The sequence below is a fragment of the Zophobas morio genome, unplaced genomic scaffold, assembly GCF_036711695.1.
Source record: "Zophobas morio isolate AGI-343-1 ecotype UQ-CSIRO unplaced genomic scaffold, CSIRO_AGI_Zmor_V1 ptg000023l, whole genome shotgun sequence".
NCBI lineage: Eukaryota > Metazoa > Arthropoda > Insecta > Coleoptera > Tenebrionidae > Zophobas > Zophobas morio.
The window spans coordinates 6344080-6364970 of NW_026972128.1; the positions used below are offsets into that span (position 1 = coordinate 6344080).

General features: G+C 33.2%; 1 protein-coding gene across 3 annotated transcripts in view; it reads left to right on the forward strand.

The window, feature by feature from the left end:
- LOC135133931 (homeobox protein homothorax) overlaps positions 1-20891 on the forward strand; it is a 173875-nt gene that overhangs the window by 15270 nt on the left and 137714 nt on the right. For all 3 annotated transcript variants that reach the window (XM_064062492.1, XM_064062494.1, XM_064062493.1), the window contains one exon: positions 14716-14857. In XM_064062492.1, coding sequence (XP_063918562.1) covers positions 14716-14857 — 142 coding nt within the window. The remainder of the gene's footprint in view (positions 1-14715; positions 14858-20891) is intronic.

Genomic DNA, 20891 nt, shown 5'->3' on the forward strand with positions numbered 1-20891 from the left:
GGTCAAACGGTAATATTTTGTACCATTAACCATCGGAGTCTTGAGAACAGTTTTTTAAGTGTACGGTTTAATTTTTGGAGGACGAAATTAAATCGGTTTTTAGTACCTTGTAAATTTCATTCAACCATCAAAAGTGCACACGTAAAAATATTCTAATGTATGTATTTTATACTTTGTAACTGTAAACTCCGGAAAAGCAATCAAATCATTTAGCAGTAAAGCGTTTATGGTTATCTTAAAATGAAGTTATATGATTTTTCACCGAGAAACACAATGATCGTAGACTAAATAAAAAAATTATTGCTTTTTAAATGTGATGTACCACTTTAACACTGTTCGCAGCGCTGGGTAATTGTGCTGTAATTATTTAATTTGTTGTCTACGGGTTCACTTATTAGTGTCAAAAAATTAATTCCAGTTTTGTCTCTATAAATTTTTGCAGAGTAATGAAGCAAAATCTGGTCACTCTCTTGATTCGAATTTTTAAGTATACATAGTTATTTTAATTATTGTAACTGTTGATTCTAATATTTAAAAAACAAAACTTTCACAATAGAAAATTCTTAGTTAAGGTAAAAATACGTACATACTTTATTCATATTCTCATACATAATACAAACTTTATCTTAAGGTGTCACAGGGGGAAAGTATTCAGTTTCATATATGTATATCCATGCTTATTATTTGACAACACTGCAGACTGGAACAAACGACATGTATTAAATTAATAAGTAAATTAAGTATAATTTATTAATATAGTTACTTGACAGATTTAAATCTTAACTTAGAGTTTCCTCTTTGATGCATTTGTGAATTAATGATATGTTAAAATACCAATGTTTAAATATTTTCTGTTGTTTAGCCTTAATTATTTATTTTTATATCATTCATCATTTCAAAGGAGTATGATAATGTATGTTAGACAGTTGTGATTAACTGGATTAATTTACGTCCAACTAGGATAAATCTTGGTTCCCGTGGTGGTTTTGTGACATTTTTTACAATTAATTTAAAGTTTAAAATAAGAGGTTATAAGCCTTATTCAGTTATAAGCTGTGAACTTTGTGCTTTTATAGTCAATGATCTTAAAATTTCAACTCTCGATTTTGCAGTATATTACAAGAAATCAGACCTCATGAAAATTGGGGAGACTTGAAGTTCATCATACGTGGTGAAATTTGCCATTTAAAATTCACAAAATTGTATAACTTCTTCAAAAATGGAAAACATTTAATAAACCGATGTAAGATTGATTTATTTGGAAAATAAATTGCCATCAATAAATTTTATACTGAGCTCCAATCTCGCCTTTCCACCTGATCTTTAGCTCGTTTCTCAATAGATTTATAACCAGACTTTTAAGGAAACTGAAGACCTTTAATTCTTTTGTTACTATTAATTTAAATACAAAAAGGTGACTCTATGTCAGATATGTTTTCCAACTGTCGTCTCCTTGTTTTTAAATGTTAACACGTGATTTTAAGGTCTACCATCTTATTTACCTTGTATCTGCCTTGACACCAGTGTAGGTGTAAGTAAATATGAAAGTTTCAACTCTTTGTCATTCGCGATATCAAAAATTCCTGTTAATGCATTTTCTGAAATAAATTATGTCTGACAGCGGTGTTTTTCTCCGAGAGTGCATATTCACAGATTGTAAAATTTAACGGGACAGCTGTATAAAGCCATTACAATTTTAATGGTCTTTGATTCGCAATTACGCAATAACAGATAACGACCTAGATGCTAGTAGAATGACAGTACCGTGAGTTTGCCCCAATAACGGGGATTAAATAAAAAAAGCAGAATTATCATAATAACGAGAAAATGTGGAAACTTTATTAAAAAAGGCCTACATGTTTCGATAAGCTATCTTCAATTATCTATATCCAGTCGAAGAGCAATTATTGTGTAATGTGCGGAACCGGTACATTTATTAAATATAGACATAAAATGTGGTACAACAGCAGGCCGCAACGGATTCTTCAGATGACGTCGGACGATAATTATTAAAAAAACCTAATTCTTCTAAGAAACGTCGAGTAACGCAGATTGAATGGTTTCTGCCCAGGTTGTTAAATCTGAATTTAAACAATTTATCTAAAAGATGTGGTTTAAAGCCATAATAACAGGATATAATGTAAACTCACACTACTGCTCTTTTAAAGGACACTCCCATGTTATTAAATCAATTTCTGTCCAAATTGCAGGTTGTATCCACCTAATCTATTTTTAAAAAGGACTGGAAACCACTGGAAGTTCGATTAATAGTTTTCGACTCAATTCATTTTTCAGGAGTGTCCTTGGATTTATCAAATCAAACGTCGTCAAAAATTCAGGAGACAATACCGTTTTTTAGATCCGGTTTCCTGTACAGACGCATCGAGGAGACTTAAGTTTTGATACCACTGCATTGCGTGAGCGAGTGTTAATAACAATACTTATTGATACTGCGCACCTTATAATTAACTTAATCGCACTTAAATGTCCTGAAGTTTTTGTACGTTAAGTGCATGCGGTATAGCAGTCATGCCAACATTCACTGGGTTTAAGCATTTCGATGGTTTCGGGCGATTTTGCCTTGCGGTTTCAAGGAAGTGCAATTCAGTAAGGAAATGAGTCAAATGATGCCAAAACGTCGTTAAAACAAAATGAGTCTTCAAGTACATTCTCTACAGTTTTACAGTATCCCATCTACTTCTGATTGGTTTAATTTGATACGGACCATATGACAACAAACACCTAGAATCAAAGCAGGGACAAAACCTTAATAAGTGAAAATATTCTATGAATTGAGGATGCCTAAACCAAGCCATCAAAAGTCACTTAAGTGAAGGTTTCACTAGTTTAGAACTATATATTTTTCAGTTTCTGAGTAATGAGTCAAATAATTGTAAATCATTATCACAAAAAGTCAGTTGGTCAATTTTCACAATTACAGAAGTGAGAATATTCACTACAGTTTCCACATTATGCGATCAATCTTAGATACTTCTAAAAATTTTGTCGTTATATCAGTAATAAAAATGTCTTCAACCGAGTGGACATCATTTTGATATTCATTGAAAGATAATGGAAATAGAATTTTGTTTATGCAACTAATGTAACGTTGCGAAGTGTACCAGAAATAGCCGAACCTGTGAGAATTGCGATTTTTTCTCTTTTTTTTCCAATGTGGGCTATTGGTCCGGTCCCAAGAATTTAGATACTGTCGAAAATTCCAGATGTTTTGCACTACTCAACCTAATAATAAATATACTATTTTTTTGAGGTCAGCTATTACAGTTTTATTTTTAGTGCCGTAATAAGAAAACCTAAACGACAAAAATAGTTTTTCGGTGTGCAACAAAGATAAAAAAAATATGGGGAGAGAGACGGCGATAAATTTGTATTTGTCGGAAAATGTGCAGACAATGGATGATTTTTTGCATTAAAGTAAATTTGTTGAAAAGCCGTTGCATTCTGCATTCCAAGCGGACTGTTCATCACATCGAACCGTTCTAAGAGACCATAAAAGTTTTATGTTCACACTTTTAAGAACTTATTAGACGAAACTGAAACGAGTCCTAAAATTTTTATTTGGCAATCTGTTTTTCTAATTCATAATAAATACAATAAAAACAGAAAGCCTCTCCATGAGTCATGTTTGTTTTAAGCCACACTCCTATCAAACATTATCGTAACTAATAGCCGGATTGCGCATAACAGAAAATAGCATCACCAACAATTCAGCCGAAGTGTGGCCACTGACCAAGTGATTTATCAGAAGTCAAAACATTTTCTTCGCATTTTTCGCAGAAAATTAATCGCACCCACCACTTGGCCCGTTATTTATCTTTTGTACTATTTGCTGGATGAATGAAGCCAAAATTATTTCTTTCTAAAAGCCCGCACTGCGTATAAATCAAACCGAAGCCTTTTATTACTAGTAAAAGTATTACAAACAGTGATATAAACGGATATAATCGAGAGTTGTCTCGGATAACCCACGACAGCTCTTGAATGGTGTCTATCAAACAACGCTGTGCACAAGACGCATTCATAAATGTAGCGATTTATTTATGGCGTGCCATCTTCGGATAATTTACGGGTCAAAGGATAGAGATAACTGTGGCCACACTTGCTTTCGCTTGTTGTTGTTTTCGTGACCACTTCTGTACGATGATCTCTTGTAACCGAGATGGTCGCAGATGTTGCAAAACCGAAATTCTGCACCACTTTGCTAAGGATACCGACAGAACCGGACTCGGGGGGCCGACTGCGGTTTAGACCTTCATCAGAAAAGTGGCAATTAATAGAAAAATGCAAGCCGCGAATGTTAGTGACAGCTGCGACATCTGCCGCGATCAACATAACGTTTGGCAGCGAATTTGATTGACACAGGAAATCACTTCGCTGCGGTCACGTTTGTGGCCTACAAAGAACTTTAGAAATTATATTGTCTTTGTACATGACAGGTTACGTAACTGTATGTATATGCGGTCGACTTTCAATACACGGAATCGAGAGATTTTGATTTTATTTTATTGATAGCACTGTTTTCTGAAAGATAGTTTCAGGCGGTTTACTAGCCTGTAATTTTTTTCAAATTGTCAATTTTTATCAATGGTGTCAATGTGTGTTAATGATGAGTGCGTCAACTAAAAGAAAACGCATTTTCTCCAGTGTGGTCGAAAGTAAAACTGAGTGAGATTGGGGTCTTGATGACGGTTTTGGTAAAAAGTCTGTGTTCCTGCATGATATACATAGGCGAGTATTTCTTTAAAAAATATATCAACTTACCACCGGAGCTCCAAGAATCCGTAGTGTGATGTTTGTCAAAATTTTGACTTCGTTGATTGATCTTAAAACAGTCAAAATTACACAGACAAAAGCATTGTCAATATATACCTATACCAAAACAGCGATAACAACATGATCAAAGACAGTCATGGATTTATTTTGTTGGTTTGTCAAATTACCGTCAGTTTGAAAGTTTCAGTTGAAAATCCGTAGCTGTCTTTGATTATGCTTTTTGTTTGCTCTCTCGGTATTATGTGCATTTAATACTGTATAGAGTTTACTACTTTCAGTTTATAAGTATTTTAAACATTTATCCGCTGACTCATGCTGGTACCGCAGTTTATATCACAATTGACAGTTTGATTGTCATCAATTTATACAACGAGATCAAAAACAATATAAATTTAATACAGTCATAAAAGTGTTTATTTCTATATTTTTTTGTAATCCAAGAAGCCCATGGAAATTGTTGATTAATTCATGTTTACTTTCCAAGTGTAAGCTGAAGAAGTATTGTAATAGGGTTCATCCGGCGAATGGCTACTTTCATGTTCATTTTCCATTTTCAGTCTTCTGTTTCTGTTTCGGATTGTTGGGAAACATAATTGAATAAAATAAAAAAATAAAAACAGTAAATAAACACTTGAACTGCAGATTGCTATTACCTAGTGCTGAAGGATATTAATCCCGTTAGTTAAGTGCTTTAAATATATTTTACGTACGGCGCAGGGGGGGGGATGACTTCCATTTCTAAAACTGACCATTAATATTTCTCAGTCGAAATAGCGTTCGACCAATTTTTTGTCCTAGACATCCAGGTTTTCGCAAAAAAAAACACAGTTATATAAATATAAGTGGAACATTCTAATAGTTCAAGTTGTTTCAGCAATATGCAGGTTCGATCTCCTCTGGGAGATTTTTTTTCACGCTCTGACTGGTAGTACTATATTTTTTTAACTTATAGGGCTTATCGTAAAAAAATAATTTTTCAAAATGGAAGTCCTGTCGAAGACTTTATTAGACCAAGTGTTTCGAAATCGCAAATATATTGAGCTTTTCGTAGCAATTGCCCGGAGATAACGAATAATGACAAAAATGGGGAGAATAATAATAATGCTTATTAAAGTCTAGCAGACATGAAGTGTCCATAAAAGGAACAATTCTTAGGTATTGACTTGAATAACATAACTAATCTCTAAATAATAATATTAAATATCTATTATATTATATGCTATGTACTACCTAGGCACTATATTTAAAATAACATCATCTTATGCTAAATTATAAACTTAAAAAACATTGATAATATTGGAGAAGTAATAGTACATCAGAGTGATTTAATTAAAATCAAATTTGGGAACATATAATTTTACCAGGTCTAGTTACACCAGGTCATCAATAACGCCATCAAGTACTTTTTAAACAAAAACATTTCTCCTACTTGGTGAAAGTAACAATGAGGATTGGAAAAAATGTTTTTTTTTTTTTAATAAAAAAATCTATGATTTTAATTTAATTTATAAATTTTTTCAATTACATAGTTGGACTTAAAATTCTATAGAAAGTAGCAAAAAAGAAAAGTTGTGAGTTATGCTTGTTCAGTTGTTGCTAGCGCTTTATATTTTATTTAGTTATTGTTTAGTTATTTGGACATAGAACTCCTTCAAAAAATTATAAAATTTGATTTTGCAAATTTATTTAATTTCTTTGTAATAACTCTTGTAGAAACACGCTATTTTATAAAATTTAAATACTGTCTACAATGCAGAATTTTTAAGTGACGTCATCAAATTGTTGGTGGAGATAACCATACAAATTTTCGTTAGCATTTTACATCTACACGATATTCCCAAAATACAAATAAAACTTAGCAATAACGAATCAATCCAATAGTTGCGGAGATATTCTGCATAATAAAATCTATACAGACTACAGACCGCCAGACTGAAACGGAAGACCTATTTTTTCTTTTACTAGGGGGGCATGAAACGTCGAGAAAACATGAAAGCAGCAATTCGCCGGATGGCCTCTGTTACAATACTTTCCTAGCTCGGGAAATAAATCAAAAGAAAATTTGCGTTTAATTTTCTTGGAAATATTTTATTTTAGTAGATGTCCAATATTTATTCTGTTTGAAGCTGCATTGAAAAGGATGTAATATACATTATTTATCGTAATTTGAAAAGAACATTAAAAAAAAATGTAGTTTTGACAGAACTTCCATCTCCCCTGAAGTACAGTCCAAAAATCGTGCTTTTTCCGAAAATTATAAAATTTGATTTTGCGAAATTTTACTTTTTTTGTGATAACCTATAAAAATAATGTAGGTAGTATTAGTCATAGTGTACTCTGTAAAATTTTTTGCTTAAATTTGAATACCTTTGGGAAAAATTGAAACGGATTCAGACATCACAGAGGCTGTAGAATACTACTACTGAATCCGATATTATTGTATGCAATTTAAATAATTATAATATAGATTCCTTTGAAACGACGTCATCAAATTGTTGTTGGGGGTGATTGATCAAATTTTGGTTAGTGTTTCACCATATACATGATATAACAGTTATATGCAAAACTTTAGATTATCGGTATACAACAAAAACTTGCAGTTATTTTTTGTTTGTATTGATGAGGCTGATACGTGTTTAAACTCCATATTAATTTTAATAGTAAAGACAAGTCACCTAAGAAATCGAATTCTGGAGTTTACATGTTAAGTTGTAGTGACTGCCCCTTAGTATACATCGGACAAACAGGGAGAAAATTTGAGGAAAGGATAAAAGAACATACATCAGCATTTGTCAATAAAAAATCAAATTCTACGTACGCGTACTACCTTATCCAAGAACAGCATAATTTCAACGACGAATTCAAAATTTTACACATAGAAAATAAAGGCGCAAAATTAAACGCGTTAGAATGTCTGGAAATAAATAGGTACAATAGATTAAATACACTAATGAACGACCAAACCGAAATAAACAAATCTCCCTTACTTAACATAAATTTGTAAACACTATTGTTAAATCAGGTATAAATTCAGGAATAGCTCTGTAAAAACCCCAGTTTCTCTTCTGCCTGAAGACGGTACTGTGTACCGAAACACGTGTAGCAGTGACTACAAATATATTATTTAAACTCTGAAAGTTTTTTCATTATTATTAAAATTAACTTGCAGTTAGTTAAATATGGGGCTACATCAGTTACAAAATAACGAACATAAGTGGGTTTCAGTTAGATCCTTGTGCTACGCCACTCTTGCACTGGTTTAATAATATATTTTACTTCTATTATTATATTCTAAAAATATTATTTTCCACTCACTATAATATTTGCAAGTAAATCAACAGAGTGAAATCGCACAAGTTGGATATCTTTACAAACCTGTGTTGCTCGTTGACTATTTTTTTACCAAGATGGCAGTAAATATACTTAGAGAGCAAAGCTTGAAATAAAAGATATTGGCCTAATTTTTGAGAGACACTTACTCTTCGTATGGCAGTCTGTGAAAGCATACCTTTATCCTGTCTGTACATTAAAGGAGTCTTATGTTCGAAGTGATGTCCACAACACCCGTCAAACAATATCCATGTCGCTAATTCTTCCGAAATGTGTTGACTACCTGTACGTAATTTTTTCGATTTTTTTTCATTTTGTTTGAACGGAACGTGTTAAAAGTCCCGGAAAACGATTGGTGAAAACCTTCGGCCTATCCAGCTGAATGTGTTTAAAGATTGACAAATAACACACAGTTTTAACTCATGAGTGGTAATTTGTCATTTTCACGAAAAGTCCCATCAGCAAGAGCTTAAAATATAACGCCATACCACAATCCGCTTACTCTTTGAATAGTCAGTGGTCGTCCTTCTGCTAAAGATCTGCGCAGCGTGGTAATAACAATAACAATAAAAATCTTTTTTAAAATCCAGTTTTGCGTTTACGACATGGCGTTACCGTACTAGTACTCTCACTTTTCTTGTGATAAATGGCCATTGGTGAGTTCAGACGAGTGTATTTATCATCGCCCTTCGCATTTTTGATTATTTGCGATGAAAATTAGTTGGAACGCGTAAAAATAAATTGAGTGGTCACGCTAAAATGGGCAGGCGCGCTATCACATAATATTTCGCGTCTATTTTTAAATTTAAATTTGATGTGACATGAATGATCTGTTTATTTTGACATATTGGCAAACCTCGTACACAAACAAACTTCGAGATGTTTGCTTGGCATTCAGTTTTCTAAATTTTTATGTTGACCATTATCGGTTGCTCTTATTTGTTTTTTTGTTTACGAGAAAGCTCCGATAGAGCTTAATGCGTGTGACGCCCGATCCCGCGTCGGCTAAATTCGCCATTAATGGTGGAATTAATGGTTTTTGACAAAGTAGATCTCACGCAAAACCATCGATCACCCTGATGGTCGCCGTTGGTTTGAATAATCGTCGAAACGTCGATGCTTTTTGGCGTGCGGCAGGTCGGCGCACTAGACATGTTAATTATGAATGAATTGTGCTTAATAATGTAGATAATAAATCAAATCGTTAACAAATTGCCAAAACTAAATAAATAAATTAAATGAAATTAAATTTACGATGTCAAATTAAAGGTTTATAATTTTTAAATAAAAATAAAAATAATAGGTCACTCCATTGCGTGTTTACAATGCAATTAAACACAAAAAATTATCTTAATAGCCGCTTTTATTTATTAACAAATGGCCGATTGAATTTCTCTATTCATTGATAACTTTAGAAAACGATCTTATGCTGTACGTACTAGTTTACGACCGCGTTATTTATCACGAATAGAAAAATAAAACACAAAGGTCACAAACAAATTATTTTATATCGTGGCAATATGTAAATAGTATCGGTTTATTATGTTGTCCATTCTTAATTTATGTGGCGCTCCGTAAAAGGCGTCCGAACACGTTTATTTTTTGTTAATCCTCTTTAATCAGTTAATTATCTCGAATTTTCGTCTTCACTCCCAGGATGATGGACCAGAAACTGCCATTTCATCACTTGTATTAAACGTTACGTAGTTTCGATTAAAAATCTCCGACACTCGGTTGATGTCACTCGTACTTTTAGAATGGAGTGATAACCTTTGACAGCAAGGCCCAAACTCCAAAAACAGACGGCGTTATGCTATAAAACACTGATATAACAGACTGGAAGTGAGTAAAATTACATTAAATCTGTATTATTTCATAATCGTTTATATAATGTGATCCGTGACTGTTTTGTATCCGGCGATTATTGATGCTTTTACCGATATTGTACTTTAGCAGAAAACAAAAACTTCGATTTTTAAACTCGCGAACTTTTTATATATTCCCATTTTTTCTTTGTAAAGAAAGTTATCGTCCGTTCAAATTTCGGTGCCATTGTTTCATTTATTGCATTATTGTATGACGCAGTATTGTTCACATTCGAACAAATTTGATTTATTGAAGATGTTGTCTATGCAATCATCAGTTAATTAGCTATTTTATACTAATTCTATATTATTAGCATTCTTTTAAAATTACAAGTTTAATCTGCCATTGTACGTTATCTGATGTTAGTCAGTCAAACATGTCGGGAAAGTAATAAATCTTGGAAGTCGTTTTGAATGCATTTTAAAGAATCGCCATTTTTACTAACGACTAATGCACTAGCCTGTTGTAATTTTGACATTGTTTTAGTTACCAAAAATAATCCCCACAACACCGAAAACGCATTTTTAAAAATAATAAGCTACTTGGTTCATAAGATTTTCTTATCATTAAAACTGTTCGCAAATTCTCAGTGATAAGCACGTGTCATTGCAAATGTAAACAGTTAGATAATATATGCACCGTGTAAAATATGTCATTAAACGATCAATACTTCAGTGTTTACGAGTAAATATAAACATAGCAGTCATTTTCGATTTTATTAAATACTTTGAGACTGCTTCGGGCAACTTATTAAATCCCATATCTTATCAAAAATTTCCCCTGGATTTTTATTGGTGTAAATGTAATTTGGGCTTTTTTGAACGTTTATGTTAAAAAGGAATCCAATTTTATAATATTTTTTAACTGTTAAAGATTATACTGTAGGCTTGCGTTTATTACACAGGAAACGGAACAAAGATTTCAGCACCCTTGTTTACCAGACTCCCAGACGTTTATTTTTGAAATTATTCCGAGATAGAGGCAACCAAGTTTATAAAAAAAATTGAAAGTGCATATTAAAATAAAGTCTTTGTCAGTTTTATACTTGAAGAAACCAACCATTTGAAACAAGATTTTTTTAACTAAATAGAACAGGGTTTAACAGGTTCAAAAGTATCAAATAAATATCTATAATTTAATTCGTATTAGTAAACGATTCTAGCACGACTAGTGGGGAACCAGTACAATATTTTATAGCGAATGCACATGCCATCTAATGGCAGAGAACAAAATTATAAACTTTTACCGCCGCATTAAAATTATGTTTACGACAGTCAAGTGCATAGTTCGCAAATAATTTAAGATAAATTTGTTGTCAGTGAGCAATAAAGACACTGCTATGAATCCAGGAAAGTTATATTTTCAGTAATGCTAATTTAGCAGAAATTAGCCCAAATTCTCCCAGCCCCTTATTTATTGAAAAGCGAAAATGAAGTGTTTTTAAAATATCATACAACTTTCACATTTTGTTGTAATTAAATAAAATACGTAAACAATATAAGAAAAAGCAGAATTATGTAGGCTGTAATTAAGTAGATACTGAAAAAACCGAACTAAGAAATTATATTCACTTTTTTAATGATGGAGTCCGGTTGTTACTACATTACTACAACAACTCACATAAAGTTGTAGAATTATACAGGTCTGTTTTGCTTTTTGTTGTTATATGAAGGTATAAGAGTTTACTTTATTGTAGGTAGTGTATGTTAAAACCCGTCGAATCTATAATTGGAACACGAAATTGTTCAAATTCTGTAAATACCATTGTTGTTAGCTCGATGGGTAAACGCTAATTTAGAACAGTGCATATAAAATGATTTTTGTTCTATTTTATCTACAAGTCTGTTTTTTTGCCGTTATTTTATTTCGTAACGAGAATTTAGTTATAAAACGAGGATACCATAATTATTATTGATTACTAGGTATGGCAAACATACGTCCGACTATTTACAGCTTTTAAATACAGCTGTGCGCAGCTTTATTGACCAATTGGCGTAAATTCTAATGGGGGTAACATGGCTTAATTATGTTTATATTATTATATTTTTCATACTAAAAAAATATGTATAAAATTGGATGCAAAAGGTAAAGCGATTTAACTGAAAATTACCTGAATTAATAAAAACTTGTAATAGCGAGAGATTAAAACTTGGTAAACGACATAATTTTAAGCATAAAGGAACAACTAAAGAACGAAGTTTGAAATTTTTTTATTGATGAAATCAAGAACGATTCACTCCATTTTCTAGAAAATTTGAGAATACAGTGATGTTGTGCTGGCCTATATTTAATAATAATAAAGCACGAATTATCATAATAACAACGTAACAACTTCCCGAAAATAATATTCAAACTTGCTATGTGCTCAATTCTCGCAGTCTTTCGATGTATTAACATAAACAATCGAAGTTAAGCATAAGCATGTAGTAATAATATCTTTTACTTTAACAGTCTACACTATCTTTTTTTTAAGTTAAAGGGGTTGCCATAAAAAATAAATAAAACTCGCAAAATTAAATTTTATTATTTTTCTAAGAAGCTATACCTATTTGTTCGACTATGCTTCAGATGCGAGGGAAGTTTTGTTCAAATACCTTTAGACCAATTTTTAGAACAAACATTCGTAAGACCACTGCTATTGTTGTAATACTAGACGCAAAAAAATCAATTTAATATAGAAAATAGTGAATCAGAGTAACTAGATTTTTATTATGCTTTGATAATGACAAGTATAGTAGAAGTGTAAGTATTACTGCTCTATAAAATTTTAGAGTTCTGCTTAAAAGTGTTGAAATGACGCATATCAAAATAGTTTCTGGTTTAAGCTGAAAACAATAGCGTACGCAGAATTTCTACATCTCAATTCGTTCTCGAGAAATGTGGGCAGGAATTTTTATGTCAGATAGCCTGCATGGCACATCATGTTTATGACATAAGATTTTTTTGAGTTTCTGATGCCTCATTTAATTCTATTTTAATGTTTTCTCGACGTTTTATGACCTACTGAACGAAAACATGGCTCCCATTTCTGTCTATCTGTCGTTTATGTCGATTTTTATTAGGCAGATAGTCTCCGGAACTACTGGACCGATTGTTGTCAAATTTTAGATATATGTTATGAATATCTTATAGATGCTAAAACGCTTATTCAAATTTGTCTAATCATCCTCACCAATAATTTGACGACGTCATCTGCAAATTCTGCACTTGTGGTTTATGAAGGCATGTTGAATTTTTGTCCAAATGTTTGGGGAAAAATCAAAATGGTATAACCTTTTACAATTTAATTTTGAAGTTGCAAAATTTATGCGTTAATGCCTCCTCCTCCACATATTGATGACCTCATCTTACAATTTTGCTGAAATCAAAATATGGCGAGTGTTCATATTTTCACACCTTTGACGTCTCTGTTTTTTCTGCATCTCACAGTTTCGGTATGTACAATGTAATATTAATTAAAATGTTACTTCTTTCCAAAATTTCCAAGACCTCCTTTGATCTAAAGTCTGTTAAGCTCTATTAGTTCTAAAAAAAATTATAAAAACATTTGATTTTGCAAATTTCACTATCTTTTTTTGATTAAAAATAAAAATGGGAGTGAGTTATTAAACAGCACTGTGCCCTCAAAATTTCCGAAAAATCAGAAAAGTTGTTTTGGTATAATCAGTGCATCAATTTTGAGACTTCCTGTATAAATATTGTTGAAAGTATGGGTGCGCATTGCGTCACAAGTGTACATTTTATTGGATATTTTATTTTATAATAAATCTTCGACTTTGATTTTCTACAATATAAAGGCAAATTAATAAACCATAAATATAGATTTTTTCATATAAATGTAATAGGATTGACAAGCAAAAATTTGGGTGACGTCATCCAACTGTTTTTGTGAGTATAAAGAAACAATTTCGGATATTACGCGTCTAATAAAACCACCAACAGACGACAGACAAACGAAAACATTTCTGTATTGATTATTTATCAAACTGCAGATAAAAAATTTAAAGGAGGTTTGTGTTTGGGAGGAGATCGCCAATTCTCTACAGAAAACGAATATTTAAATTTGTTAGTAGTTTACCATTTTTACGACGATTTTAAAGTTTGTTAAAACAGTAGATTTAATTCAGACAGATGTTTTTTCGTATTCTACGAACTGTACAGTAGAAAACAAGTTAAAATTAGGGCCATTAGTGATCTTTGTGTCAATCGTAAAGTAAAAACTTCCACGAAATGCCGACACGTTCTTCCAACAAGGTTGGCCTCATTAGGAAAACAGATGCTCATCACATTTTATAAAGCCTATGTACATCTTGATTTTCTCCTTGTTTTTGCACACCGTTAAATCTCATAGAAATTATCAAGATTTTAAGAGAAAATCTTTTTAAATTAAATGGAAAGCAAACTTCGATACTTCGACATTGTTGTGTATAAATTCTGATGATTTACTTGAACGTGTTCGAATTTTGAGCAAGTGCATTTAAAAAGCACATAAGAAGCGAGTCGTACGTGACGTGCAATGCAATAACCCTCCAGTGTTTTTCTTTCGATAAAGTTATCCCGCAAGCCGTTCCCACTGCGCTTGTTAAAATTCAGTAAATACCGTGCAGCCTTAAAAAAGACATGGGTGGTCCATCTCCGACTCCCGTTCGGCTCAGGTGTCGATCGCACGCCGCTGAACTCACCACCAAGACGTAGCTCCGTTTGCATTGCATTTTTCTGTTTCAGACACCCGCTGTTCCCCCTGCTGGCTCTCATCTTCGAAAAGTGCGAGCTGGCGACGTGTACCCCCCGAGAGCCTGGAGTAGCGGGAGGAGACGTCTGCTCCTCGGAGTCGTTCAACGAAGACATCGCCGTCTTCTCCAAACAGGTAAGCCTCCATCTGCGGCTGTGTGTTTTCGTTATTTGCATTTGATATCCAAACTCTGCCTTATCAGTTTGATTAGCTTATCGCGTTCGATAAACACGAAAACACATGTAAAACATCTCCAGAATTTATATTATACTCGAAATAGCGATAAGACTACACGCATTGAATCGTTTATGTGCTGGCCGAGACCACTACGCACATATTTATTTACCAACAACCTGGCAATTGTGCTCCTCTTCTGCCAGACAAAGAATGATGTACGAAGAGTCGATGGTGACGATTCATCTAATTATCGCTCACGTTCGGCGTACATGTTTACTATTCATAGGAGAATATGGTAATGAAAATAGGAACAAATAACGTACTTTCCATGATTTGTTGCTGTCGTTAAATTTTATTCAGTTTGCTTGTTGTTGATATGAAAATGTCTTGAATTAACACGCCGTGGATAAATTATTTATTACAGCTGCTAACTAATTCCCATATTTATGACATATGATACCTATTATTAAAAATATTATTTAATCATCGCGATATTCCTCTGCCGTACTACAATTTTAGATTATTTATTACATATTATGATCGATAGATTATTTAAATGTTACTTTATCCTCACCGATGTCTATTTGAATTCAATTCAAATTATAGGGCAACTTTTGCATTAATTAACAACCAAGCCCATGCACATGGCAAAATTATCCATGGAGTTTCTTTCACGCCTAAATTATTAATGTTCTTTAGAAAATACAAGAAACTGAATACTTGACTCTTGTCGTTAAAGCAACTAATTTGAATTTCAACGTGTTACATAGTCGGTTATGGCGCCAAAATAGGTTAACGGCAAGGACGATGTCATTACTTTAGTTTTTTTTTTACTAATCGGTGCTGTACTAAAGTTTAGTCTACTCAGTATCGTAGAAAGTTCAGACACATTCTAAGTTTATTGTTATTGCAAATTACGTAATAGTGCCGGCTATATTGATACATTATTAAAAAGAAAACAGTGCTATTTAAGTAGTTGCATGGAAAAAATATTACATTAAATTTCAATTCACTTGAACATTGGTCTTGATTCTTTAATTATGACGGTTCTGAACAATTTAGCAAACAATAATAATTAAAGTGTCAAAATGTAACCAATCGCTATAAATATTAATTCATGTATATATTTTGTTTCAACCAATGGAATCGTATAAAGCGGATCAGTTACACACAAGAAAATAAGAATATACAATTAACTTTTTCGCGTGGCAATCAGTGTAGTATGTGAACAATGGATACATAAACGAATAAATAATGAGTTTTGAAATTGAAAACAAAGTCGATTTTATATAATAATGTACTTCAAACAAAAGTGAAATGTGATTTAATTGTTTAATTAAATTGATGTATTGCCAATTTACACCGTAATATTGTCAACTTCGACTTCACCTTGCCTCACCCTCCCACGTGTTGGCAAAACTGTTGAAATTTGACTTACTAGGTTCGATGATCTAACAAACAGTCCAAGATTTTGATTTATTTTGAAAATGTCAAAAGCGTGAGAGATAATTAATTTTATTTGAACTTTTAACTACAATTCAACAATCAAGGCGGATTCGTAAACCACAAGTACAAGATTATGTTATTTTATAAAATTTTCTGTCAAATTCTAGGGAATAATATTGTATTTAATTTATTGCGACGGAGCAAAATTTCATAGAAATTTTGAAAATGTTTAGGTTAATTCTAAAGCGGATGTTGCTTTAAAATATGCACCAGTTACAGCCTTTGGCGTTAAAAGAGATTATTAATAGGTAATTAACTTTATCCGTATTATTAGTATTATATTTATGCATACCTGTGGGTACGTCTAGAGTTTGATTAATAAATTCTGCATTTAATCATGTAATTGACAGCTCTCAGTTGTAAATACTTGCCACATATTTTGTACAAAAATAAACATTTTCTGTGTTATAGTGTACGATAATAAAACACAAAAAGTCAAATTTCGTTCTCAGTTTTTCACATTTCCAAAAAATGATTCCTAAAATCCTGCTTTATTGCGACTTTTTCATTTATTGTTAATAAACAAACCGTTCCTGTACTCCTCCGTAGCCAAGTTTTGGGAATTTTGATTGCTGCTGTCAAATTAAAAATTTTATTTTTGCACAACCGTAAGTTAAAAATAAACGAAATAATGTATGTTTACGCGTTTCGATGACACCCTGTATAAATATAACCATGCGATGGGTTTTATAAAAGCACTTAAAAATAGTCAACTTGTTAAATAAGTAAAGTTGGCAGTACTATCAACAAGTGTTCATAAAAATCGGAAAGTAACCGCTTCAGTACGCAAGCATACGTAGCATCAAATATTTGCGTTTGTGGTAAATTGCGGCTTTTAAAGTGTCACTGTAATTATTATAAATGTAAGTATTTTATGATGCTGCATACATAATTTTTGCCAAAGCTTTAATAAATTTGCCAAGAGAGATCATGGTGAAACGCTCGAGTTGTAGTTGGAGTCTTTTCTAAATTTCCACAATTATGTAAAAAACAAAATACTGTCTTGTAGTGTTGCTGACCACTAAATATAAAAGATGTTCAACAAATCACTGATAATAGAAAACAATAAATTTCCATGTTATGGAGAGAAAACATGTTATAAAAGCGTTTATTCACACTAAAATCTCCAAATGTGTTAACTCCAAACATGGACTAATTCGACCACGTTTTGTTATTAAATTTATTTTTCCATTTCCACTATCAGTACACGGATCGTAAATAAACCAGCCCATTCATAAACACACTTTTTATACTCCAGCTCTTTTAAAATGTTTGCTTGTATATATAAAAATTAGTCGCTTCCGGTCGACACAAGTAAAAAAATATTATTTTCCATAATCACGTAAAAACTCGCGTCGATCTTAAAACGCCGAGAAATTATCATACCGGTTTTTTGTGATTAATTATTCATCCACCATTATTTATTAAAATTTACCGTGCGTGCAGGCATCAATAATCGGTACCCGTATGGATTGCCGCACATGTGTTTTTATCAATCCGACAGAAACTCAAAGACTGTTGTGATCGTCTTGTAACGGTTCGGGTTGAGTAATTTCGAATAAAGTGCATCTTGACGTGGCAATTTTGTTTGGTAACGTTTACAAACGCTGAAATATTCTTCTCGGGCGTAATTTTGTAGAAGACGTAGTGTGATGTTTTCATGTAGTATAAATTTCGCCAGTTCGACTCTGTTGAGACCGTGCCAACGATATTCTTTTGGACACGGAAGCATTTCGCGTAGATAAATAATGCCGTGGAGGCCCCAGCGTTTAATTCGGTTTGTTTAGTCTTTAAAACACTCACAAATGTGCTCTCGTATAATGTAAACACACTTAATGGCTTAAAACTTTTTGTCTTTACCACAACAACCATGGAATTGTTCGGCTGTTTATGTGTTATTTTGTAATTGCTGAATGAGAAAGTAGAAATCGGGGGTAGGATGTGGGGGCCCGTCATAAAATGATCAAATTTCATTACTTGTCGTGTGGTAAACATGCTCAACCAAATGAACATCGCAGTTTTTATTAAAGTGGAAGTTTTAGTATTGTAGTTACCATTAAGTGCAAGTTTGCCGGGGAAAAATTTTTTTGACAAGGTTTTTCCAACAATTTATTGGGTTTTGTGAGATGGAAACAGTGGTGAAAACTGGGTTCCGAAATTTCCATACATGATTGAGATATTGATTTTTAAATATACCTCAAAAAATATTCACCAAAATTGAAGAAAAAGATGAAAAAAGGAAAAATGTTGCAGTTCCCTAGGTCTCTCCGGGTCAGGATTGGCAAAGCAGCTTGTAAAATAGAGTCCGTCAAATAGCTTTCTGTGTCCAAACGTATTTATTGGAAGCCACCAATAAACCGCTTAGGATTATGGTAATTATGATTTACAACACTGGCTTTCTCTCCGATTGCGGGCTTGAAAGAAACAAAGGTTCTACGAATCAGATCGGCTTGGTCAAAGACGTCCGTTGAAAAACCCTTGATCCTTTGGGACAGGTAACTCAAAAGCAGAAAAGCGTTGTAAATCATGATTATTATAATCTTGAGATCTTTCAACAAACATTTTCAAAAACAAGAAGTCAGTGTTCACAATTTGGCGGACTGGACTTTGCCAAGGGAAGGTGGGGTTGACTTAATCAAGAAAGGCTATATCAAACCGGTATTTGGACCTCTCTCATTTTGCTCTTACGAAGGTTGGTTGGTCTCCCAAAGCAGTTTTTTGCTAGAAGCTATTATTTATTAAATTTGTCTTTGTTCTTTTGAAATTGTTGAAGAAACCCAAGACGAATTTTGTTTCAAAAATCGTTTGAATTTGGGTACGAGACGCCAAAACTTGGTCTTCATGTAAATCTGTGAAAGTAGCCCCATAATTTTGCCATAAAATCTTGAAAAAAGTAAACGGCCGGTGTGAGAGCCCCAAGGATGGAAGCTGGCCTTTCCCCCTTGCATGTAACAGGAAGCAGACCCTTCTTCCCCCCGGTTTAGCAGCTGAAAGTGTAAATTTGCCTAACTGTATTTATTTATTCCTCCATTATAATTCGTTAAAGCGTACACATTCAAATTCATACCCTCCGATTTATCCGACGGGTGCGTACAAACAAAACCAGAGACGGAGCTGGGGTGGCCCTAATTATAAAGTCAAAATCCCATCATTGCCGGATAGGGGTCGATTAAACTGGGAAAAAAATTAGCGCAAACGTAAAAGTAACATCAAACGGCGTTTCGTTGCGTAAAATGTACGCTCGGATCGTGAAAGCGGCGTAAAACGAGCCCGTAATGGTTATGGTCTCCCCAGCCTTCTTGAGCGCCCTTCGAAGGGTCTGCCTAAGTGATTCACGAGATAATGCGCACGGTGCTGCACCATTATTATTTATCATTGGTCGATTTGTTTATGGGACCGCAAAAGGGTTCTTGTCGATCTCTCGCCAAAAGTTACAACAACAAAGGGAGCTCCGGGATATTACCGGCAAACATAATACCTTAATGCGTAATAATGTGCGTACGGAGGCCGGTGATAAGTACAAGTGATAATAAAATGGCAGGTAGCTTCATTAGATAATAGCTGGAGTTGTTTAGATCCTTGGCGGCGATAAGCAAACGAAAGCACTTCAACATGTTCCGTTAATGCATAACGCTTCTAATTTACTTTCCACGTTGGACCTTTTATAGCACCGTATTAAACATGCTGGGAAAACGTAAATTCAAGTACTTCGAAAAAGTAGAATTGCAAAAGATCGAAGTCATAACTCGGCTCTCGACGTGCCCACTACAGTTTCCTTCATTATCGCTCACAATTCACTAATTTAATTAACATTACGAAACCAATCAACGTTCGCTTTCAAAACCATTGTATGGAATAAAATAAATAAATCATCCACATCAACACTCAACAATTCAATGTTGTAAAATGTCATTTAACGCACCAAAAACGATGCGAAGAAGTGAAGACACGAAGCAGATGTTAATTACGCGGAACGAAATTTGTTTGCCGATATCTCATTGCTGCTGAAGAAGACCAGAATGTATGCGCTACATTACAATACAATTAACACCAACTACTTTAATTGGCCGGACTACGGAATTTCTTGCTTAATTTATAGTACATTAGTTTAGACGAGTTACACTTGCAAACAAAATTATGGAAGATCTTATGATTTCAGTGTTAATTAATATCAAGTGTGTGTAGTTGGAATTAACAGAAGTGCTTGTGGAAGGATAACTACGAATTAAATGATACAAAATTGATTTTCTAAAAATATGTGTAGATATTGTTTTTTTCCTTCCAGTGTACAGTATGATGTAAATGGACACACTGTAAGTTTTAATAATTGATCTTGAAATGATGGTCACGATTCAGGAGCAATGCATTTATGTGATTTACCTTTTTTCTAATATAAAAGAAACCCACACTGCAAAACTGCAACATTTATTCACGACGTGTTTGTAGGCCAAGTTTAGATTGCAACAGTATGACTCTTTACATATTT